General features: G+C 38.7%; 5 protein-coding genes across 7 annotated transcripts in view; 3 read left to right on the top strand and 2 right to left on the bottom strand.

The window, feature by feature from the left end:
* Positions 1-2,267, top strand: part of LOC114363102 (translation initiation factor IF-2) — a 49,191-nt gene extending 46,924 nt beyond the window's left edge. For all 3 annotated transcript variants that reach the window (XM_028318729.1, XM_028318727.1, XM_028318728.1), the window contains one exon: positions 1,199-2,267. In XM_028318729.1, coding sequence (XP_028174530.1) covers positions 1,199-1,435 — 237 coding nt within the window. In that variant the 3' untranslated portion in view covers positions 1,436-2,267. The remainder of the gene's footprint in view (positions 1-1,198) is intronic.
* A 298-nt stretch (positions 2,268-2,565) lies between these two features.
* Positions 2,566-3,375, bottom strand: LOC114363083 (uncharacterized). Its single transcript, XM_028318703.1, has 2 exons — positions 3,292-3,375; positions 2,566-2,919 (listed from the first exon to the last, which is right to left on the bottom strand). The coding sequence occupies exons 1-2, from the start codon at positions 3,330-3,332 to the stop codon at positions 2,625-2,627; spliced, it is 336 nt and encodes a 111-aa protein (XP_028174504.1). The 5' UTR covers positions 3,333-3,375; the 3' UTR covers positions 2,566-2,624.
* Positions 3,376-4,813: 1,438 nt separating this feature from the next.
* Positions 4,814-12,158, top strand: Arp10 (Actin-related protein 10). Its single transcript, XM_028318721.1, has 8 exons — positions 4,814-4,996; positions 5,154-5,306; positions 5,535-5,643; positions 5,970-6,078; positions 6,585-6,728; positions 7,325-7,536; positions 11,345-11,472; positions 11,857-12,158. The coding sequence occupies exons 1-8, from the start codon at positions 4,920-4,922 to the stop codon at positions 12,074-12,076; spliced, it is 1,152 nt and encodes a 383-aa protein (XP_028174522.1). The 5' UTR covers positions 4,814-4,919; the 3' UTR covers positions 12,077-12,158.
* A 337-nt stretch (positions 12,159-12,495) lies between these two features.
* LOC114363096 (small glutamine-rich tetratricopeptide repeat-containing protein beta) lies at positions 12,496-14,025 on the top strand. The gene has a single exon (XM_028318720.1). The coding sequence runs from the start codon at positions 12,622-12,624 to the stop codon at positions 13,477-13,479; it is 858 nt and encodes a 285-aa protein (XP_028174521.1). The 5' UTR covers positions 12,496-12,621; the 3' UTR covers positions 13,480-14,025.
* Positions 14,026-14,850: 825 nt separating this feature from the next.
* The window catches only part of Past1 (putative achaete scute target 1), a 28,997-nt gene continuing 18,136 nt past the window's right edge, over positions 14,851-25,711 (bottom strand). Inside the window, exons 2-4 of the mRNA XM_028318747.1 lie at positions 20,680-20,850; positions 17,042-17,867; positions 14,851-16,772 (exon numbers count right to left, since the gene is read on the bottom strand). Of these exons, the coding sequence (XP_028174548.1) occupies positions 17,665-17,867; positions 20,680-20,850 (374 nt within the window). The 3' untranslated portion in view covers positions 14,851-16,772; positions 17,042-17,664. The remainder of the gene's footprint in view (positions 16,773-17,041; positions 17,868-20,679; positions 20,851-25,711) is intronic.

The raw sequence follows: 25,711 nt of genomic DNA, 5'->3' as shown, positions 1-25,711 counted from the left end.
CCCTAACGATCCCCAAGTACACACATAAGTACAGTAGAGAGGTGGACGCCGTAGATTGTTGTAGTTAGCTGCCGTATGAAGTGGTATATTGCACTTGATCACCTGGATTCAGTAGCGGCGTAAGGGGGGGGCGGTGGGGGCGGTCCGCCCCGGGTGCCAAGCATCAGGGGGTGACACAAGTGGCGCAGATTAGTATTCACTGGCATATCGGCATGGCAAATCTGCGGTCTATGTCATGATACGGGGGTGTGGGGGGTGTGATTGTCTTTCAATCTTCGAATCGACCAAAGTCCTGGGGGTNGGGGGGGGGGGGGTGATCGCCCCGGGTACCAACCCATGCTACGCCGCCACTGCCTGGATTAGATCACCCGGGTGATCATAGGCGACATTTTGGTGTCCTTTGATCACCAATGGATAAGGTGATCTCTAGGTGATATCACCGATGGGTGATCTCTAGGTGATCTCATCTACGGGTGATCAAAAGACACCAAAGTGTCGCCTATGATCACCTGGGTGATCTAATCTAGATGATCAAAGTGGACTAGACCTATGTAGGAACTATCGTCTTCGAGAACAACTGGATGATCAAAGGAGAACGAATGCAGAATGAATATTCAACTAATACGCTAACAATTCTCTCGCTTCTATAACTTATTTAATCGTACCTATGCACCCTTCTAGATATTGCACTATCTAACTGCTCCAATAACATAACATTAGTCTAAGGTTTGTTTGTTTGTAATAACTTAAGTAATGTAAATTATTGTCGTAAATGTTTTATGTTAACAAAAGTAGTAAATTAGTTGTTCGTTAGATAGTTGATTACCTTCAGAAATAGAACAGTTGTTTCAAATTATATTCGTCATTAGTGACCTAGCAAATTTTATTAACTTGTAGACTCTACAATTAACTTATTAGTAATCTGTGCTACAATGTAGAGTCTAATTTAGAAGTGACGCAGTACCATAACTAAAAATTATAAAACACCTTCTCCTATTTAAAAACTTGCCTCAGTCTTCCAAAGCTAAATTTTAGCTGCAAAGTCCAGGTTCCAACCTCATACTAAAATAATAACTTTTTTACACATAAACAAGCACACTGAGTCACAACAGTTACATTATTCATTACCACTCCAATGTCAAATACCAAAACTATCGAAAAACCGCCATCAATTCCACATCAACCATTCTCTTTCCAGCTCGTAGCCGGCTCATCTTCAGGCGCGTCGGGTGACACCGCCGCGGCAGAGGGTGACGACGCCGGTGCAGCCAAAGGCGACAACCTAACCGAGGGTGTGCCCGGCCCCATCACCAGGCTCTTCATCATCGCCAACCGAGGCATCGCCAACCTCATCCAGGACCTCATCCTCCGCATCGCACAGACCTCCGAAAGGATAGTCAACTTCAAAGCGAGATTGATCACCTCCATCATTTAACGCGTTTGCGGGTAGAACAATAATTAGTTAAGTAGAGTAGAAAGTCCACGGGTAATAAGACGAGGCGAGTGACGCTTCTGTAATGTAATCTTTATTGGTTTAATGTGTGATGTTGAGTATTAAAATAAGGGTCTCATCTGTGTTAAGCGGAGACGTGTGCTAGTCGTTTACTATTCCAAGAGAGCCCAAGAAGTGTTTTTTAATTTTGCAAAAAATAACCAGTACGCAGTCTCTTGCTTAACGCAGCGGAGAGCAACGTGTATAATTTAAAAGTGCTTTTAAAACCGTGCAGGCGAACGTTACAAAAATCCTACAAGCTGTTCCGTTGACGTCTCTGCACGGTTCTAAGACCACTGGTGGTCTGATTAATTTAAGAGTTAATATTATAGGTCTCGTCTTCTTATCTGTAGGCAATGAGTGCTACGCTGGCCGGCCCGTAGGCTTGGAAATAACTAGCGAGGTCAAACCACTTGAGTTTGCTAGTCATATTTTTGGCTTGATCATAAAAAGTATGTCCCGCACGGTTTTGTGTGAGGGATGCTTGTTATGGGTAGCTTAGCCCGGCCTTCTTTAGGCCTGGGTCGCGTGGGCTGGGTTGAGGCCTGGGTCATGTGGCCTAAGCCGAGGCCTGGGTCTCGTGGCCTAGGCCGTGGCTGGGTGAGGCCAGGGCCGGCGCACCGACGGCGGCGTGGCGTGGCCAGAAGGCCGCCCGGCGCCATCGTCATTCCTGCTCAAGCTTTTTTTATAATGTGACAATTTTCGATTCGTTTTTACGTTTGTAAATATGTATTATAGCGGAATTTTGTATAAAATAAAACGATTAGTTAAATTATTTTGGAGTGTTAATTTAAAAGTGGATATGATACCTTTATCAAGGTCTTACGCCCAATTTTCCCATCCTTTCCCCAAATTCAACAATAAGTAATCCATGCATGTAAGAACATGAATGCAAGAATGCGAATCCTAAGCTGATAATCATAAAAATTACTACGATTGTTCTTCCTAGTATCTCTAAAATAAAACCACAATATCTAGATTTCAATCACCAACAAGACGTCACAGCTTTATTCCATTCTAACTTTATCTGACAAGAGACATACAATAAATGAAAATATCGCTACTTGAACATATTCATGCAGCACTCACTTTACAAACTTTAGAAAACGACACATTATTTTTCCTGCCTTTGCTACGTTAAGTTGTTGAAAAAAGAATCCAAGAACTTCGCAACTAAACCCACGAAGAAGCGTCTTCTAGAGGGCTCTGATGTCACTCTTGGGAACCTCTGGCATTTGTCAGCTGTAGGCGAGGGCGGGGCTTGAGAGATCGCAGGGTACACTTGGTACGACAGTGGCGGGTACACTTGGAACGAGAGTGGTGGGTACACTTGGTACGAGAGTGGCGCGTGCACAGCTATCCTCATGGGGCGAGCAGCGCGCGCGTCCACCTCACACTCTATTAGATGGACACCATACCTGAAGTGACTGAAACAAAAGCAAAGCGTTTTAGGTAGGTAGCTCAAGCAAGCGTAGGTAGCTCAAGCAAGCGTAGGTAGCTCAAGCAAAGCACGTTCAGTCTTTCATGCATTTAAAATGATGATTATTGTCCTCAAATTACAAAAATCTATACGACTTTAAAAGACAGTATGGCAAATAATGCCATTTTGTATATTGCTCTGCAGACTAGCAGTTAAACTTCCATAGTGTTCTATAGCTAGTGGCGAAGATATCAACGGTACAAAATCAGTACCCCTAGCACGAATAAATCGTTATCGTTTTAGGATAATGAAAAGTAAAACAGCGCTGCGCCACGGTTGTAAGTAAGTATTTACAAGAGTACCAAGAGTACCTACTTACCGATGAAACCTTTGTATTTTTGTAGAATGTATAGAGCCCATAAATACAAAAACAAAATAAAACAATAAACAAAAGGTTTCTAAAATAAAAACAACAAGCTAGAAATCTTTTTAAAGTTTACTTGGCCTAAATACAGTAATTACACTATTTTTGTTGATAAAATTAATTTTAGGTTGTTTTCATGTCAAAAATAACATTTTAGTGCAATTTAGTTGCGAAAAGTTTATAGGAAAGGAGTTAGAAATGCAGAGAGAAGTTTTGTAAAATAGTCACCAACTCATCTTAATAATTTGATATAAATAAACTAACTTATTGATCTTACTGTAATGCTTTTAACAAACTCGTTCTTTATTATTTTTATTTCTAAGTTTAATCTATATATATGTTACAGGAAATGTATGAAATCCGTCATTGTATACAATTCCTAGGAATTGTGTATAAGTCCTAAAATCACCCAGAAATGTGTGATGTAAATTATATTAGACACATTTCCTAGGAAAAATACACATTTCCTAAACAGCAATCGGAAATGTAATTAAGATATTTTTTTTTAAACAAAATTATTTTTATTACGCCACTTTTTGTTCTCCGAAATTTAAATGGCGCTACCGCGCCGCGGGAGCTGTGTATGTGTAAGGTCGCAAGTCTAACCTAACCTAACCGAGACTTTGTTATCCAGCTACAGGAGTACTAAAACCTTCATGCCAATAATAGTTTGATAAAAGAGATTTTAAAATTAGGGATTTCCAATAATTCAGCGTAATATGCGTGATGCCGAAAGAAAGGTATGCCAATAATTTTAGGCAAATATTTTTTTCGGCCAAAGTATAATAGTGCGAAAACAACTGTCAGGCTAAACAATAATAATTGTGAATTAAAAGTACCTATCGGCCAATGTGGTTTGGTTAAATGAAATTTTAGGCGTACCGAGGGGCACCCGATCACGCGACCGCGCTTGTGCCGCTTAGTTTTATACATTTCCTAATACAATATTGGAATTCTATAAAATTCCTAGGAAAAGTATACATTTCCTAGGATATGTGCGTATTAAAAAATCTCTGAAGCAATATTTTATACATTTCCTAAATAGCTTCGGAATTGTATAAATTTCCTAGGAATAGTATACAATTCCTAGAATTCATACATTTCCTGTAACATATATAAAAATGAAACCCGTTTCGCGTTGTCACGGCATCACGTGTGAACGGCTGAACCGATTTCGATAATTCTTTTTTTTAAATGTTTGTGGAAGTCCAAGGATGGTTCTTACGGAAAAAAATATTAAGAAAATCTCTACGCTAAGGCGGTACGAAGTTCGCCGGGTCAGCTAGTATTTTATAAACTTATCTACTTAGATTCGGACCGTAAAGTCGTTTGATGGCTGTTACTAATCGCGGAGTATTATCCAATCAGCGCTATGCTGAGTTTTTAGGCTTAGTTTTCATTGGTAGATGGTACGTCAAGTAACAAAAAACATGTGTCACTGTCAAGAAGTGTCACAAAGTGACAAGTGAGTGACATGAGTGACATCATTTCCATACGTTTAGCTTGCGAAATCTTCTAAAGTTTTTAGAAATGTTTTAATTGTATTATTTTAGGTAATTATTTCAATTACAATTAAATCTAAGATGGCACTTTATGAAGGCATCGCTTTGATCCAGGAAAAGCAAGCAGTTGTATTAGATCTGGGCACAGATTACACTAAGTAAGAAAGTCTTGTTTTCATTTCGTTTATTGTTATTTTAAGCTATTATTTACCAATTCTTAAACCTTCACATTTAAGTAAATAACATGACAATCATTAACCTTTTGATTTTAGCCAATATTCATCATAATAAAGCTAGTTTTACGTAATTTTTAAGGTTTGGTTTCACTGGCGAAGCCGCGCCTCGATGCATCATCAGATCTGAATTTTGGTGCCCTGCAGAGCGCCGGTATAAACGCGTATATGATTACCGCACCCCAGAAGAACTGTACGACAATCTCGTGCACATGTTACATTTGTTATACTTTAGGTAAGTAAATGATTTGTGGATAACTAACTGGCTTAAATTATTGTTGTACAATGGATGAGTAGTGAAGCTTCACACTGTAAGACATTAATTTACTTCCTTTAAATGCTTGTTTTTGAGTTTATTTAAATTGTAGCACAAATATAAACTTTAGTCGAAGAATTTATATTTATAAACAAACTTTTATACTTTTCTGAATGTTACTTAGTTAAATTAAATTAATAATTTCAGGCATGTATTGGTGAACCCAAAGGAGCGCAAAGTTGTAGTAGTGGAATCACTCCTCACACCAACTCTCTTCAGGGAAACCCTGGCCAAAGTTCTGTTTACACATTATGAGGTAAAGACCTTCATTTCTTCATTTGGATTTTAATGGTATGACCTATTTAATATATTTTGTTCAGTGTCCAGTAAAAAAAGAAACATTAAAATACATTTTAGCGCTATAATAGAACTGCAAACCTGGTAACAAATATCAGTAACTTGAGCTGAGTTACATCACCTACTTTAACCGTAACTGTAACTATAACCATAGTTTTTTGTAGATTCTGACAGATTTGATGTTTACTGAAGTTGAAGTAAGATAGTGGACCCAGGGTTAAAATTCTACATTACTTCTTTTCTTGATTTCTATGACTAATTTAACTGAAAAACAATCTATTACAGGTATCTGGAGTTGTCTGGGCAGACAGCCCACGTCTTTGTGCCCTCACACTGGGAACTCCTGTGGCTCTCATAGTATCCATCGGTGCTCAGGAGGCAGAAGTTTGCGCTGGTAATTTTTTTTTCATGCAATAGCCAAGTAATATTTACCAATTAGGTTGATGATACTATTTACCAATAGACTTACTTTTTCTTGATAACAAAGCTGATAAATATAAAATACTAGCTTTCCGCCCGCGGCTTCGCCCGCGTGGAATTTTGTCTGTCACAGAAAAACTTTATCGCGCGCGTCCCTGTTTCAAAAACCGGGATAAAAACTATCCTATGTTCTTTCCCGGTACTCAAACTATCTCTATGCCAAATTTCATCAAAATCGGTTGCGAGGTTTAAGCGGGAAAGCGTAACAGACAGACAGACAGACAGACAGACAGACAGACAGAGTTACTTTCGCATTTATAATATTAGTTGGGATTTATTCAAGCTCATAAACATTTTATTGCTTACAAAATTTTCAAGTGGCTAGAAAAATCTAGCCACTTGAAAATTTTGTAAGCAATAAAATGTTTAAAACTCAAAAGAGTTTCACAAGTTTTTTTACCAACCAATTTTTGTCACTAGTGGTCCACGCGTCAGTAGTGCTTCGGGCGTTACAGTCGCAGCCGCTAGCAGCACGAGCCATCCACGATGAGCTGTCCAGGTTGCTGGATGAAGACAACAACACAGAACTGCACCTGCCTGACCACATCATTGAAGATATCAAAGGTACGTTGAATTTTTATGCTCAGGCGTATCTTGAGGCCTCGGCACAGATTGAGGTCCCTGAGGTGGAAATTCCATATTTAGATCTATCACAGGACAGATCTTACTATTTTCAAGGGTTAAATAATTGAAATAGAAAAACTTTATTAGACACAAAAACACACTTTAAACATGGATATTAAACACACGTAAAATGCCTCAGTATAAATAGAGACACATGCGGGTCCCGACACTTATTTTCAGCCGATGCCCTCATTCGATGCCCACCGATTTCAAATCCCATAACTGCCGAGTAACTAGACAACAGAAAATCTATTGTTGGGTCACCAGTGTTCAATGGGCTACCTAAGTAAACACCGACAAACGTTACTTCGACATTACGTTACTCCCACACTGCTGAGTATAAATTTCTGAAATGTCTTGGGATTAGCGGAGCAATTAAACGAAAACGTATGAACGATTCCACGGTTTATTGTCAACTGACACATACACATAAAAACAGTCTACCTGCATACAACAATACTTATTAATATTGAGTTACCTACATTACAATTTCCAGCCTGTTCAATGTTTTAAAATCAGGATTTTTTTCTTTCCAGTCAAAACCTGCTTCGTGGGCAGCCGCGAGCGAGCCCAACAGTGGGCTGACGGTCCCACGCCTGTGCCCGCTAAGAGCGTGCAGTACCCGCTCGCGGGACGGCCGGCGCTCGCCGTCTCCGGCCGCGCGCGGGAGCTGGCCGCCGAGCCTCTGTTCGCGCGGGACAACGAGCGAGCCTCGCTGCCCGACATCGTGCTGCAGTGCATCATGCAGGTCATTGTTCAACAGATGGAGTTGCCGCTAAAATGTTTTGAAACTTTTTGCATGTGGCAACATTTGGTTGTGTTGCCATATAAAAAAAAAGTTGCAAGGAGGCTGATAAATCTGTCAATTTCGAGTGTTTATTTGTTAAATGTAAAAATGTTTTGACACTTTTTGTATGTGGCAACCATTCCACCAAAAAAAATTATTTTATATGGCAACCATTCCGCCTCTTGGCCCAAAGGGCTTGTATCCAGAGCCGTAAAACTCCATGTAAAAAATCTAGGATGTTGATTTTGGCCAGCATTGAGAACACAGATGATTTTATTCTTTTGATAGTCCATCCCAAATAAAATCTAAATTCTTTTGATTTTTCGTGGAATCCGTGGAGACAAGTATTCTCGTATATTGCCATCCCTCTCACGCAAAGCGAGATGCCAGCATGAGCGACAGTGACAGATAGACCCGAAACTACGAAAGCAGCGTTTCGGAGTAGCTCTGTTTCAAAACCCCAACGGATCCATTTTGAAAGTTACTATAGCGAGTCTTTTGCACTAAGTCTGATCCGAATACGTCAAAATACGGATCTAGAAAACTACTAGAAAAATCTGATCTAGCCCGTGTTACCAAGTCTCAACAATTGGTTTCTACTGTCTCGCTTCGCTGGTACCTGAAGGGCACAGTCCTCCAGTCGCGCGCCTGCCCCGGGCCGTATGCCGCGCTAAGAGCGTGCAGTACCCGCTCGCGGGACGGCCGGCGCTCGCCGTCTCCGGCCGCGCGCGGGAGCTGGCCGCTGAGCCTCTGTTCGCGCGGGACAACGAGCGAGTCTCGCTGCCCGACATCGTGCTGCAGTGCATCATGCAGGTCATTGTTCAACAAATGATGTTGCCGCTAAAATGTTTTGAAACTTTTTGCATGTGGCAACATTTGATTGTGTTCTTGTCATATAAAAAAAAGTTTCAAAATGAGTTTGATTTCTGTCAATGTCAGGTGATTTAGTTCTTTTGATTTTTCTTGGATTCTGTGGAGACAAGTATTTCCGTAAGCAGCGGGGTAACTAAAAAAGTATGAAGTTTCCTATATTTCCATCCCTCTCACGCAAAGCGAGATGCTAGCATTCGACGGTGACAAATAGACTCGAAACTGCAGGTTTTAAGACACCATGATTCTTTTTGAAACTTACTAGAGCGGTTATCGCACTACGTCCAGAGAGCANTGCTCTCTGACTACGTCCGAAAAATGCGAATCTAGAATACTACTAGAAAAGTTGGATCTAGCCCGTCTCATGAGACCGCGGTAACAATTGATCTCTACTGTCTCGCTTCGCTGGTCCTTGAAGGGCACAGTCCTCCAGTCGCGCGCCTGCCCCGGGCCGTATGCCGCGCTAAGAGCGTGCAGTACCCGCTCGCGGGACGGCCGGCGCTCGCCGTCTCCGGCCGCGCGCGGGAGCTGGCCGCCGAGCCTCTGTTCGCGCGGGACAACGAGCGAGCCTCGCTGCCCGACATCGTGCTGCAGTGCATCATGCAGGTCATTGTTCAACAGATGGAGTTGCTGCTAAAATGTTTTGAAACTTTTTGCATGTGGCAACATTTCATTGTGTTGCCATATAAAAAAAAATTTCAAAAGGAGGTTGATTTCTGTCAATGTCGAGTGTTTATTTGTGTAATTTTACAATAGGAAATGAATGTTTTAGATCTTTTGATTTTTCGTGAATTCCGTGGAGACAAGTATTCCTCTAAGCAGCGGGGTTACTTCGAAGTTTCTTATATTGCCATCCCTCTCACGCAAAGCGAGATTCCAACATGAGCGACGGTGACAAATAGACTCGAAATTACAGGTTTCAAGACGCCATTAGGTTCATTTTGAAACTTATTATAGCGCGTTTTCGCACTACGCCCGAATGTAGAAAATTACTAGAAAAATCGGATCTAGCCCGTGGTACCCTAAGCGGTCGCATGAAACCGCGTTAACAATTGATTTCTACTGTGAACTGTCTCGCTTCGCTGGTACCTGAAGGGCATAGTCCTACAGTCGCGCGCCTGCCCCGGGCCGTATGCCGCGCTAAGAGCGTGAGTAAGAGTTCAAGACGCCATCGGGTCCATTTTGAAACTTATTAGACCGGTTTCACACTACATCCAATCCAAATCCGTCCAATGAGATCTCGAAAACTAAGCGGCCGCATGAGACCGCGGTAACAATTGATCTCTTGTCTCGCTTCGCTGGTCCTTGAAGGGCACAGTCCTCCAGTCGCGCGCCTGCCCCGGGCCGTATGCCGCGCTAAGAGCGTGCAGTACCCGCTCGCGGGACGGCCGGCGCTCGCCGTCTCCGGCCGCGCGCGGGAGCTGGCCGCCGAGCCTCTGTTCGCGCGGGACAACGAGCGAGCCTCGCTGCCCGACATCGTGCTGCAGTGCATCATGCAGGTCATTGTTCAACAGATGGAGTTGCCGCTAAAATGTTTTGAAACTTTTTTCATGTGGCAACATTTGATTGTGTTGCCATATAAAAAAAATGTTTCAAAAGGAGGTGTCAATTTCGCGCTCGAAATTGACAATCAAACACTTTTGATATAATTTTACAATAGGACATGGGTGTTTTAGTTCTATTGTTTTTTCGTGGATTCCATGAAGACGACGTTTTCCCTTAAGCAGCACTTCGAAGTATCGTATGTTGCCATCCTTGTCACACAAAGCGAGATTCCAACATGAGCGACGGTGACAAATAGACTCGAAACTACAGATTTCAAGACGCCATTAGGTTCATTTTGAAACTTACTAGAGCGACGCCTTTGGGTCCATTTTGAAACTTACTAGAGCGCGTTTTCGCACTACGTCCGAATGTAGAAAATTACTAGAAAAATCGGATCTAGCCCATGGTACCTTAAGCAGTTGCATGAAACCCCGGTAACAATTGATCTCTACTGTCTCGCTTCGCTGGTCCTTGAAGGGCACAGTCCTCCAGTCGCGCGCCTGCCCCGGGCCGTATGCCGCGCTAAGAGCGTGCAGTACCCGCTCGCGGGACGGCCGGCGCTCGCCGTCTCCGGCCGCGCGCGGGAGCTGGCCGCCGAGCCTCTGTTCGCGCGGGACAACGAGCGAGCCTCGCTGCCCGACATCGTGCTGCAGTGCATCATGCAGGTCGTTGTTCAACAGATGGAGTTGCCGCTAAAATGTTTTGAAACTTTTCATGTGGCAACTGTGCCATGTTGGGAGACCGTATGAATGAGACACGGGTTGTAATTAGTCTCTGATATTAATCTGTTTATTAACGCGGACTACACGTATATTTATACGATATAGATTATAGATAAATGACGTCACAGCATCAGCACTATACGTGATAAATGTGCTGACACTGTGAACGTGATCAAGATAAGATATGAAGAGATTTAGTATTGTGCATACCGGCACAGCAACCATTCCACCAAAATATTTTTCTTATATGGCAACCATTCCACCTCTTGGCTCAAAGGGGCTTGTACCCAGAACCGTAAAACTCCAAAAAAATCTAGGAGGTTGATTTCGGATAATGCGGGAAATTGACCAATACGTAATAGTGTGAACACCATCTCGGTTACTTTCTCCTTCCCCCAACCATGCGTCGCTCATACTTGATCTTCTTTTGAATTTTCGTTGATTCCGTGGAAATAAGTATTTCCGTAAGCAGAGGGGTTACTCCACAAAACGTTTTTTAAAGTTTCCAATGTTGCTGTCCCAAATGAGATAATGCGCCCAACTGACAATTTTACCGGTTGGGTCTATGTTTATACAAAGTAAGCCATTAATTAGCTTAAATAAACTTACATGATATTTTTTCCGTTGTTCAGTGCCCCATCGACGCCCGGCGAGCGCTCGCCGAGAACATTTTAGTGACGGGCGGGACGGCCACCCTGCCCGGCCTGAAGCCACGGCTGGCACACGAGCTACGGTATCTGGTCACTCAGCCGCCTTACAGGTAAAGGTTTTACAATAAATGTTTTTATCAGCCAACCAACCTTCCTTTTAAGATGACCTGTGTGGTTGTGTTTGAAGTGACGATTTTCTCTTGTAACTTTGTAAGTGAAATCACGTCCCAGATGTGACAGACTTATAAAGCTATGATAATATAAATGCTTTTTTCTCAATTGTTTGGGAGAAAACAGGCTTGAATTTGAAATAACTTCCTGCTCATTAGATCGCCAAGACATTTGGTTAAAAAAGTGTATATGAAAAGTAAAAAAAAGTGTATAAAAATTGTTGACAACTTTTTTATATTAAAAATTACAATACACGACCAAAACGATATTAGTGATCTAAAGTATTCTTTGTATTGAGTATTAAAAATATTAATCTATTCCAGTGAGCGCCTCTGCGTCCGCACTTTTAAGTTCCACAAATCCCCCGCCCACGAGAACAGCACGGCTTGGGCGGGCGGCGCGCTGGGCGGCGCTGCCGACGCGGGCGGCGCCCGAGCTTTGGCCAGAGACGTGTTTGTGCGCGAACGCAGGCTTCGGGACTGGGCCTGTCTACTGGACAACACACCGGCCGATCACCCACAGAGAGATCAGCTGGACCAGTGACATTCACACCGGGGGATTTAAATGGCTGCTTTACCTAATGGCCGTAGGTGCTCTTAGCATGAGAAATAACCTTTGCGAAAACTATACACAAGAGGCACGAGTAAATCAGATGTATTCTTAGCGACAGGACAAGCTTTTAGCACGCTGTCGATTGAAAGCTTGCACTTACATTTTGTATTTGAAATGAAATTATTTAGATTGTAAGATAAATTATTTATACATTAAAGTTACTAATAACAAACAATCCCTTTTTGTTACTCCTCGTAGTCCTCGTACTTTACTCTTCGATTTCATTTTACAAACGCGCTTGTTTAGAAAAATAATTTGGTGCCTTTTATCGAAAATTAGTTGCCAACTGACGGAAACTGTATTCCTTTGCCTTGTATTGATCTATGAAGAAATTAAAAAAGTAACTGTCACTTGTTAGGCCTCGTCAGTTGTCAAATTGTCATGACATTTTGTTGCACTGAAATCTAAAAATAATAGTAAATTAACAAAAGATAGGCCGATTTTCTTATTCGTTTTAGTGTTTGTAACATCACAAAATGTCGGATATCAAAATTGTGGCAGCGAGTATTGTAAACTTTCTAAAACAGCAGCTGGAAGGCGACATATTGAGCGTTGATTCTCGGGAGAGCGTAGAGGTTGGCGTGCAATGCATTGAAACCGCATTTGAGCTGAGTCCTGAAGACGCTGCTCGCGGCGTGGACCTGTTGCAGCTGATAAGGCAGCAGCGCAGCGGCCAGCCCGCGCCCAACCGGGCCGAAGCAGAGCGATTGAAGAACGAAGGCAACGAACTGATGAAAGCGGAACGTCATCGGGAAGCGCTGGAAAAGTACACACTCGCAATAGAGATTGACCCGCGCAACGCTGTATACTTTTGCAACCGCGCCGCTTCGCATTTCAAACTCGGAGAGAACGAAGCAGCTGTTGCGGACTGCATGGCCGCGTTAGCTCTACAGCCAGATTACGGCAAAGCCCACGGTCGTCTAGGTTTAGCTTTGACCGCGCTCGACAGACATCGCGAGGCGAGGCAAGCGTTCGCGCGTGCTTCTCAGTTAGAGCCCGAAAACGAATCTTACAAACAGAACTTGCGATTAGCCGATGAGAGGCTGACGCAGCGTGGCGAGCGCGGGCCAATGGACCTCGGAGGCTTGCTGCAGAACCCGGCACTCCTAAATATGGCCACAGAAATGCTGGCGGATCCTAACATGCAGAACCTTATTTCTGGTTTGATGACTAACACAACTGGCAATGCAGCGCCTGGAGCGCCCACAGGGATGAATGCACTGTTAGAAGCTGGCCAGGCCCTCGCTCAACACATGCAGGCTTCAAACCCCGATTTAGTAGAGCAGTTGAGGAGGCAGGTGCGTCCGCCAGGGCCCGGCGGCAATCCGCAGTGAATCTTTTATCCTAGTCTCTTAAGCCATCAATAGATATGGGTAATACGGTTTCGGATGACCTGTCTGCCTTCTATAGATACTATTTGGAGCTGTAATAAATTATTTTCAAGAAACTAGTTACTGTTTTGATTAAATTTATAGACAAATTGTATGCATAATATTGTATTTTATTGAATAGTGAAGTTTCACTATATTTGTTCATTTATGGGATATTGATGTCTAAAACTATCAGATGTAGATAACTGCACGAAATACAATTGTCATTTATATACCTGTAAATTGGGTCATGCATTTATATTATTTACTTGAAATTCACTATATTTAATTCCTTAAATAGTAATTAATATTCATAGATGCTATGCTGTTAGAGTATATTGAAAAAATAAGTATACTTACTTAATATTGTGAAGTTATGGACTGATTGTGTTCAGGAAATAAACATTTACGACTCAAATCATGTACCAAATTAAATGAGGGAACGCTTCAGTTCATCTCAATATCTATGTGAAATATTGGTGTTTTATCAATAAATTACCTTCGATTCAAGAAATTATTTTATTATACTTCCCTAATTAGTCTCGTTTTTTAAGTGTAATATTTTGATTTATAGTTTTTCTTATCCTTACTTTCTACAGTAAATGTAAATTAATCCTTCTTCTTCTTTTCTAAGAAAATCCTAAAAAAATGGTTTATTGAATCTGCAACCATAGATTGTCTACTATCTAAAGCCTGAACCTAGTCTAGCTTGATTTAAATTTAGACAAAAAATAATGCAATTCGAATAAAAATAAACAACATAGATCAAGGTCACCACATCTAGTTTAAAGTGCGCGTTATTTTTATATCCCTTGTCTACTTTATATTCTGCGCATTTAGTTTGAACTGTAATCTTAATTGAATAAAGTTCAAAATATTTGTAGCAAATTCGGCCATTGGCTGTTTTGAGACACATAGGTGGGCTCGATTTTCAGTTTAATGAAAACAAGATCCTTTTTTATTTAATTAAAACTTGCACAATAATTCCCCTTCTGGCGCAGTCGGGTAAAAACAGTCATAAATAGAATTCTCATGCCCGTTTTCTCCATCAATCCCTAATTTTTAAGTGACCCCTATGAAAACAAAATTCCTACTACTATGTGTTACCATAGGGGTCACATAAAAAATAGGCATTGATGGTGAAAACAGGCATAAGTCAGTTTATTCATCATATTAGTGATATACCTATTATGTGTATTCTATTTATTACCATCCCTTTTCGATTTGATGGTACCAACACAGCGGAGAACCGATCAATCTATGCAGATTCACTAAAAATAAGAAAAAAGGTAGGATATGTATCAGGATTTCAGGAATAACAATAAAACACACAAAAACGCTGCTTTCTTAACTATTTATTACACTCTATTTATAATTTATAATCAATACATTTACATATCTTTATGTACACACAGTAGCAAAATGTAAAAACACGAATACACCCCGCCCGGTGTTACCATTACCAAATGAATACTTATCAAAAATTTACGCCTACCTACATGTCTACACCAAGCGAGGTGCATAAAATACAATCAAAAATCTAACGCATATAAAAATCTGTATTTACATTAAACTCGCCCACGAAATAGATGTTAGTATTCGATTAAGTGTTTATTAATTATGTTGATTTGTTTATAGACTCGTGTTCTAGTCATTAGTGAGCTATTTTTAGTCAATTATCATTAGTACATACTTAGTGCGACAAACAAGACTGGTCAGGTCAATGATGAAACTATACGATAGCAGATACAAGTAATCAAATTAACTGAAAACATGTAGGTACCTAGAGAAAACGCAATTTCTCTTCCGACTGCATAAATACGCGAGGTTTACGGTGACAGGAACTACAATCATGGAATAGTGAAAATAGTCTTAATGGTATTTTCATTGCTGGTATCTGCCATTGATTTTAGTTCTTTATTTAGTTTCGCATTATAAACTGAACATTTTTGAGTTTACGCACGATGCGTAAGGGGTGTGACATCCCGTGACCACGCCCTTTTTGTCTCAGGGTTGCCACAAAGTTGACCCTTAAATGTAACGTACATCTGGCAATATTGAATAGAACACTTGCCCAAGACAAAGCCGTGGAAAGTCAAAAGTGTAAAAGCTCAAAATTATTTACCCCTACTCGATATAGTAAAGGCACTGAACTATCAAGTCGTAAATGCAGCTCCAATAAATCAAAATAATAATGAATATAAAGCATATTGAAACTTAAATTAATAATCTGTAACATAACTTGACCGGCCGTGTAAATTTTGCATACATTATTAGTATACTTTCAATATAGAAAATAAAATAATATTTAATTTTACGTTAAACAATAATAAATTATTATGATCTTTATTATAATTTGAAAGTATGTAATTAAATTATCATAAAATTATTTGAAGTAATATTGACAGACATGCAACATTACAATCAACATTTCAATATAAATTGACGAAAATAATTTTTATTATCTAGACACAGCAATATTTCTAAATAAAGGAACAACTCAATAGAAACACTGTAACTTAAAAATTAAAAGGAAAATTATGAATCAAAACACCATAACTTTAGTAAATAATATGAAAATGCAGTCGCTCTGACTGTTAAATAAATAAACATTTTTGCATTCATAAGATATTCTTGATTTTTTAAAACCACAGAGCACCATACTTACTTAAAAATCCAAATAAATTAAGTAGTAGTTATAAAGCTACAACAATCAATCTAGAATATAATATTCCAATACAATTAAATGGCTCTTAACAAAACCTTGAGTACTAGGTCACCAGACGAATACATTGATAAACCAATAGTAAATAACATTGAATTATTATTATGACTTTTAGAACATTTGCAGTGCGTTTAAGAAGTGCTCAAGATAATGTAACTTGAGTCAGACAAAGCAATACAGTGTTGCCCTCATTCAAAAACATGTTGACATGTCGAAAAGTAGAATTTCCTAGATTTCTAATATTGTATTGTTTCCAAGCCCACTCACGCCCTGTGCCACACAAATTGCAGATTAATATTTATGAGAGCGTTAAGTTAGTTGTAGTGAAAATATTTGCATAGACGAATCACAGCCGAAATGGACAAAATGGGTTACCGATAATTTGAAGATTTTGAAGCGCGCACATTTTAAACTGAGTTAGGAACGATATACACGTGTGGGGCAAAATTATACCATACTTTTATGTCTAAGATTTTACCCTAAAGTGTATACCGTCCTTTACAGCAAGCACCCCATAACTTTTATGATGATACTAGCTTTCCGCCCGCGGCTTCGCCCGCTTGGAATTTTGTCTGTCACAGAAAAACTTTATCGCGCGCGTCCCTGTTTCAAAAACCGGGATAAAAACTATCCTATGTTCTTTACCGGGACTCAAACTATCTCTATGCCAAATTTCATCAAAATCGGTTGCGAGGTTTAAGCGGGAAAGCGTAACAGACAGACAGACAGACAGACAGACAGACAGACAGACAGACAGACAGACAGACAGAGTTACTTTCGCATTTATAATATTAGTTGGGATTTTGAATATAGTCTTATCTAATTACATAGATTACATTTATAATAATGTTGATGCTTATTGTAATAACATGGGTTGCTTCAGTTTATAATACGCTGACATACATTTGTAGGTGTAACAAACAAGCTAAAGCTTTGAACAAACATAATTACAGAATTAAAATGCGTCAAAGAATTATTGATATTGTTAACTGTGGTAGGCATTACATTATAATTTATCAATTTGGTAATTCTAGCTGCCTGTCTACTCAATACATTTAATATTAAACATTCCTGAAACACTGACGTATTAATAACATATTTCAAACATACAATTTGTGTACTTACAATTTAGAAATACATTGCGGCTTCAGAGACCAGTGTGGCAAAGCATCCAGTACATTTTAACTGACGAAATCACAAAACATTTTGATCAATTCAAAATATAGACCCAAGTCTGCATAGACCAAGCTCACTGTAAATATCCAAAGCACATTTAAGAGAGCAGTCGACATCGACACCGAAGAACGAATGCTACATACAACACAAATTGCGTCCTCTTACTTTCTTTTGTTTTTCTGTGTCTTGTTCGACTGCCCTCATAGACGGCTCTGGTGCGCTGTCTTCGTCTGGAACACAACAAATATTTAGTTGCGTTTCGAAGGGGGCACGAGATGTGGGGGCAATTCTGAAGGGAGGTCGTGCCCGTCGATCTTGACTCGGATGAGGTGCATAGCGAGTGCGAACTCGTCATCGTCGAGGAAACCATCCTTGTCGATATCGGAAAGTTTCCAGATCTTTCCGAGCACGGAGTTGGGCAGTTTCGATTTCACCATCTCTGTCTTCGCCGCTGTTGAAGAAAGTGGGGGTAGAGTGAGGGATAAGGATAGATAGATTAGGCGGTGATAGAATAAAGTCATGTGTTTACATAGGCCGCGATTGAAGCAAATTACAGTCGGTCACAAGTCCAACAAGAAACGTCTCGGAACGCGCTTTAGTATCGGCACATTGCAATCGCAACTTTTGCTGAAACCATGTTTTGTGTCCTAATAAAAATGAGGATTTAGGGTCCATATTCAGAAACCACTTTCAACCTCGATCGAAACTTGGTTGAATGTCAAAACCTCGGGTCGAATTTATGCTAAAGATTGAATCGAGTATTGAGCGCTGTCTAATACGAAACAGACACGTCATCAAGGTTTCAGACTGACGAAATAATGTGACGTGGATCACATGACGATGTAGCTAATTCGCTTGTCTTTCTATTACGACAGATTGTCGTAATTTTACTTTTTACTCCGTCGAAACAAAAAATGACAATTGAGAATGTTACTAGGTATGCAAAATCACTTGNAAAACAGACTAAAAACTTTTCGTTCAAACCTTTAAAATACGTATTCAATTTGCATAAAATTTCTTTCACTTGGCTGCTTAATGGATTTCGTACAGGAAATTCACTTACAGTAGGAGCCATTTCACTAATATTTGGAACACAATTACATAAAATTACACGTATCTGCTAGTATGCTGCCAGTACCGGGGGTGAAGTGAAGTATGTGAGCGACAAGGAAGCGGTGCGTGACGGACGCGCCGCGCTTCAGGCCGCTTGCTATAATAAACCATGCGCGGGACGCGCGCCGCGCTTCAAGCCGATTGCCACTCTAAACTATCGGTGTGCACTCACACAAATGCAATTCTCAGCTTAAGTTGAGAGGACTGTACCAACAACATTACATACAAAGTAATTATATGAAAATCTTACTTAACCCANCTTCATTGTTGCCTTGTGAACACATGACTTTATCATTGCCAATATTTACAGCCACACAAGTATACACCGTTATACAGGGTGTTAGGTAAATGAGTTTATAAGCCGACACTAGCCCATGTTAACATGTGCATATAAATAGTATGGTGAAGTCAGAAATTTTATGTCATCATAATTATTATTTTATAATTTGCATACAAAATAAAATTTGTAAAATCTGATTTGTATGAAAGTTTAAAAAAAATGATGATATCAATTTTCTGACTTCACCATACCATTTATATGCACATTGCACATGTTAACATGGGCTAGTGTCGGCTTATAAACCCATTACCTAACACCCTGTATACAGTCACCAGAACATCAAGCTATGCATTTTCATTCCAAAATAGCACTTAACACAAGTGAAATAGGTACCTTGATGTGCCAGTGCGCATTTTCCTGCCTAAAACTGAATCTATTCCAATATAATCAACGGATAAAACAATTTCGCAATAAATAATTAACAAAATAATTTGGATTTTCCATATCTAATAATGATAACACGCATGCAACAATAATAACCGACGCTAATTTTGAATAACCGTTTTCAATTTTTACCTAACAAACCAAGACCGTAAAGACATAAGACTAGAATACACACCCAGAAAACAATAAACACAAAAAGGGTTCTCTTTACCAAAGTATAGAAAATTAAGTAAGTACTTCTTACAATAAGGTCATATAGATTTATTGAACCGATATCGTAAATCTTAATAAATAAGATACTTTGTCATGATTTGGATTTCATCCTTAAAAACTTTAAGTCCACTAAGGCCCAGAACACACGGTGAAACGTAATTGCAACGAAACTGCAACTTCTAGTTACTTTTGAGTTGCATCTAAGTTTCTGCCAAACTTTCAAACCGGTTTCAAACTGGTCGCGTCATGTGTGGTCTCTCAATGGAATTTATGGCAGAAACTTAGATGCAACTCAAAAGCAACTAGAAGTTGCAGTTTCGTTGCAATTGCGTTTCACCGTGTGTTCTGGGCCTAAGTAGACACAATTATAATAATAGATGCGAATCACTTAGGAACTAGGAAGTTTCTAAAACAGTTAATTAATAGATCAAAGTACTATTACTCATACTTCGCGTGAAATATTTCAAAATATTCACAACATTGTGCCTATGAAATATCTCAAAGATTGAATGTACCCGAATTGTTTCTTCGTTAGAGCCAAAGGCGAAAACTTTTGCTTTATCGAACCAAGTTTCTGGAGTTTGGTCGACAGTAAATTCCAAATATATTTCTCCAGTAAAAATGTAGGCCAATGTCACGAACATAATTTGGGTTGTGATCATTATAGTAACTATATTTAGTGCTAAAAGAAAAATAAACTTGATCGAATTGAATATTGGTTCAAAAAAGCTTCCGCGGTTACTTTCGTCTAGATTAAGATTGTATTCAGGCGCTTTAAGTTCGTCTGTATCAGAACTACATTCGGAATCTACTTCATCGTTATCATCGACATCATTTTTGGGTTCTGGTGTTGTTGAATCTACTTTATAATCGATGCTAGTTGTAGCTCTAACTCCATCATCAGTAAATGAATCGTTAAAACTATGAATGGATACGGCACCTGACATTCTACTACTATGAGGCTCCTCAACCCTTTGATTGACAAGAAACTGCGCAATCATATTAGTGTTTTGAGCTGCAATTGACAACGCATCAGTTATTTTCTCAAGTGTATTGCCTTCGTCTTTACGATCTTTGAGTTCCATGCACAGTTGAGTTAGCATTGAGCAATTTTGTGTGGAAGAGAGCATGGCATCGAGTGCTTTATTCACAGTGATTGTACCGCGCAAGTGTGGCTGCGAGCATATTTGTTTTAAGGTGTAGAGGTTCATACCAGCTCCAGTGACTTTTCCGTCGATGGGGTCCAGGGATTGGAAGATTTGGTCGTATCGGGGCTTCTCTTTGCTGCAGATCCACTCGGGGTCGCCGTGGCCGGCGTCGACGCCTTCGCCCCTGCCGTAGCCGAAGGGCGAGACTTGGTCTTCTACGCCTTCGAAGGCACCACCTGAAATGTGAATAATTGGGGTTATAGCCGGGTGTAAGTTTACTGTTTAGTTATTATTACCAGGTCATGTATTCTTCACTGCATGAGCTTAGCCATATCTAATGTCTATAGAAGGGAGAATTTAGCCTGGCTAGACGTTTTGGTTTAAAGTAAAAAAAAGTATGTGACACACACAACAAAGACGCTTTACTCATTTTGCAGATAAAAAGAATACTAATCCATTCAATAAACAGTTGGCATTGATTTATTGAGTCGTATAATTTTTATTACATTCCAGTAATTATTAGGTAGTTGGTTTTATTATTTCACAAACATTTCGTAATTGATTAATGATAAAAATAAAATATACGATTTCTTGAAAAAATACACCTGAATCTATAAAAAAACTTCCGTAAGTTAATAACCTTGTTATTTTTTCAACATAATACAGTTATAATTAATTTACTTCCACACAATAACAAAAAGTGCGTAACTATAAAATAAATCAGACAGCAACAATCTGTAGAATATTATGACAAACAGTTATTTATCTATTATTACATTATTTAGCTGTTACATTAAATTTAAATAGTGTTTTAATTGTTTTAATATGGAGTTATTAGTAAGATAAAACCAAAATTAGATGGAAACGCAAACATTGCAATGCAACGTGAGCGTTACATAATTAAATATGTATTACAACTATAATAACAATAATACATACAATGTGCGACCGTGAATAGTTCTGTGGTATTGTAATATTGAAGTTTAATTTGTTTGCTGTATGTATTGTTGTGACCAAATTCTATTTATTTTACTAATCAAACTAGGTTCAAAATTGATAACCCTTATATTTTTCAACCCAACTCGTCTACGCTCTAAGCTTGATACGTTACAAAACTAAATTCTTTTAAGTAATTAATTGAGATGTAGTATTAAGATGTACGAATCTACCTAAGTTAACTGTATAAATAGTTAGTAACTTTTTTTTTCAGAAGTAGAAAGTATGCTAACTCAGTGCAAATTACCTACATATCTCAACTTTTATAACATTTTCAAACAGAATTACACTTTCTAGAGTTTTATCATTGTTAACTGTGACCATAAAATGTTTCGTTTAGCTCAGTGCTTCTTAACCGGTGGTCCGCGGACCACTGGTGGTCCCTGGAGACATTCCAAGTGGTCCACGAAGTGCACTTGCACACCTTGGTTAAAACCACTATTAACTCATTTTTGCAGTCAAACTGATTTTGACCGATTATGAGGTGGTCCCTGACAAGACAGAAATTTGGTAAAGCGGTCCCTCATGACTTAAAGGTTAAGAACCACTGGTTTAGCTCAATGCATGTGTTAATACTTGTGAATGCAGTGTTTGTGAGTCACACGCTGCATTTTGCAAGAGTTGAACGTACGAAAATTGGCGGTGTAGACTAAAAGCTAATAAAAATTTAATAAAATATAAATTATTTTAATATTAAGGTTCCTTTTATTAATAAACACATTAAGATTCATACATGCATCTTTTAAACGTTTTATAAAATCACGCAATTTATTTCTACAGATTATTTCCGTAGACAAAATCTTCTCCAATATTATGTAGAAGTATCTACCAGAAATTACGCTTTTCGCTACTGAAACAACTTTCAAAACATTAAACAATACCTTGTAATACTATTGCATAGTAGTTATTTATTTGAAATAAATTACTTTGTTGTTTTAATTATCGTAATACGTAATTTCAGTGTTCGCGTAAATAGAAAATTATTTGTAACTAAGGAAAAATATTGCGAACTGAATTAACCTTAATAACCTTTGGTGTTTTGAAACCATTAATCAAATATCAATATTCGACCAATATTATTTTGAGTTTGAAATTGGAATAACTGACTGGAAATTCCATACATAATAGCATAACAACGAACAATTTATTCATTTATCAATTACTCTACATAAAGTCACCTTGCACCTCGTTCAGTATGTCAGCGAAATCTTGACAAATAACACCCTAGTTAGGTGTTATTATCTCGAACGCCAGACGAGGTCACTTATCCATTATGGCTACCCACAGGGATTGTTTTTACACCGTCACAATCCAACGCACTTTATTATAAGATGTTTTGCAGAATTATTAACATTGTTTCTTTTTGTGGTTTTCGAAGAATCCAGTAGTTATAATAATGTCGTCAATGTAGGTCATGCCGAATAGTAGTCGGTAAAAACAGAAGACGTTTCACGCTTTGCTACGTTTCGGGTTTAAAGTTTTTGCCCGTTTAATCTACCGTTGCGCTAACCGTCCTTTTACGTAAGAACACAATTAAGGTGAATGTAGTGAGTCTACTCTAAGTACAAGTAGCTGATAATACGTACAAAGTCAAAGTTGTTTATTCAGTACTTAGGCCTTTTCCAAGGCGCTTATACACGTCCCTACCACCACTTCAGGACAGCATAATGGACTGGTGCTGAGAAGAAGTGGCATGGCGGAAGAAACTCAGTCACCACACACGAAAACATTTTAGTTTATATTCATGAATAGAACGGCGCGGTAGTACCAATTACACATTATTTTTTAATTACATACTTGTCTCTGTAAATATTCTATAGTTAGGAAACCATTGATGCCCCATATATATGCAAGCTAACGTATTCTACCCTTTACACACGAGAATAAAAAAGTGTCAATATCGTAATAAAAGTTTACTTAGGGGTTATTTTAGAGTTTAAATAAGATTAGAAAAATACTTGAAAAAATTTGCATTTTCAGTTGTCCTGAAAGTATGCCCTCACGATAGTGAGGCTTCGGTATAATTTGTTAGTCTCACGATAGTGAGTGTTATACTATTTAGTTAATTTATTTAATGAAAACTACTAATTTATGAGCACATAAGTATTCATTTGGTAAGAGACCCCTATAAGTAAAGAGTAAGCTATAATTTAACAAGCAATTAAACCTCTTTTAGCAAATGGTCTTACAAAAAACGATTTAATTAAAAAATATCCACCTTTTGACAAACTTGCAAAGTAAAAACCTTTATTAGTTTGGTTGGTACCAATATGAGGTCCGAGATGATTATTAAGAGATTGTAAAATAGAACAAAATTACTTTATAATTAATAATAAAGAAATAAATGTCATTTATGGCTTAAGATGATATGGCTGGAAACAGCTTTTTTGCGAGAAAGGCACAGGTAAACATCTCACTTAGCACATTTAATTTTTGACCAGCTAGAACATCCTTCCAACATGTAACACCTCGGTGCTTTTTAGCCAGGTAAACGTTCTCATCTGTGTTATCATTTGCCTTCTGACCTTAAAAGTCTATATTATATTGTTTATGGATGTCGAGTCGTTTAGTAAATTTTCGACACGATGCTCTTTATTAGGATATCTGTTTAAAACCTCAGCTATGCTGAAACGAAAATCTAGTAATGCTAAAATGTCTTTTTTTGAATAACCATTAGTTGTGCAATCAATTTTCTAAAGCCGCCGCGAATTAACAACCTCCAGGTCCAAAATTTAAACTAGAACTTTAAAACCCTATTATCTTGTAATAAAGGTTTGGTGGCATTCCATTTGTTAGTCCAGAATATCTACACCACTCATATCGTTCAATGATTGAATAATAAGATGGACCTCTTTGCAGGTATATTGATCCTTTGTTTATCATGGGTTGCACCTTCCAAAGCGGTTGTCTTGTTCTGTTTCTGCTAGTTGGTCATGGTAAAATACATAAAGGGAATGTCGTGTGTGTACAAATCGGTTATGAACTATTTTGTTAGCAATAAGCCCCTATTTTTTATACTAGTGTGTCAGTACATATACAAACATGGGTCCGGAAGGCATCTCATGAAAATATCTGCACCGAACACTATAGCAATTTCGGTTCTAATAGTTTTTAATTCTTTATCGATTTAACGCATGTAGTGCAAGTTTGTACACCTAGCCATCTCTTTGTAAAATGTGTCATCAAAATAATCAATTGAGATACTCAGTTGGAGTACGAATTCAATTTGTTTGAATTTTCTTCCAAATTGACCATGTATTTTGTAGCGGACGTGGCTTTTGTTTCAGCTTTTGCTTGCCACATAGTATTTTTAAAATGTCTGGCCAGCCTTGCTGATTCATGTTCAGGGTCTACTTCGTCTCCTGAGCTTTCATATTTGGTATTCTACTCTTCAAAGTCCGTAAAAACCCGAAATTGTGTTTCCTGGTCTTTTTAGTCATGAAAATCTTTAATTTCATAGTCGGTTGCGTTTCCAAATAATGCTACGACACATCCTTCATATTTAGGATGCACTAAAATAGAAAAACAACTAAACACTAATCCTTAATATCAAATAACAAATAAAATAGTTTTCAATCAACTACTGGAGGTTTGACCGACCAGCTACGATCGTGCGACTTAATTTTGTGGTAGTAATAATTATTAATTTATGCAATGAAATAACAATAAAAGTATTCCATTCGGATAATCACTGTTTTCGTAATAAAACAAAACTATAACACTTATCCGAAAACAACAATAACCACATAAAATCAATATTTACATTGGCCGCCTCTCGTTCCAAAAAATGCAGTCAACTTTAAGTCCGAGTAAACGAGCACTGACAGGTCCCAACACTAAATGAGCGGCACTGTGTGCGAGTAAATATCTTTCACGAGCGATCGCTGCCGATTGCGGCCGCAAAAACAAGTTTACATGGGCATGAGATTTTTTCAAAGTTACTCTCACGTACGTGTATCGTCGTGTGTAAAGGGTAATTAAGTAATGAAAGGAACTGGTTGAGCAAAATTAGAGTTGTTGGATTATGGATGGAGGAGTGTTTCAAATATGAGATGTCGTTTAGTGAAAATTCACACATTTTGGCGATTCGATTTCAATAAT

This window comes from Ostrinia furnacalis, unplaced genomic scaffold (genome assembly GCF_004193835.3).
Source record: "Ostrinia furnacalis isolate ACB-3 unplaced genomic scaffold, ASM419383v2 OfSCF7012, whole genome shotgun sequence".
In the NCBI taxonomy this organism is placed as follows: domain Eukaryota; kingdom Metazoa; phylum Arthropoda; class Insecta; order Lepidoptera; family Crambidae; genus Ostrinia; species Ostrinia furnacalis.
Note: the sequence above shows the minus strand (reverse complement) of the source record. Positions and strands in the feature narration are given on the sequence as shown.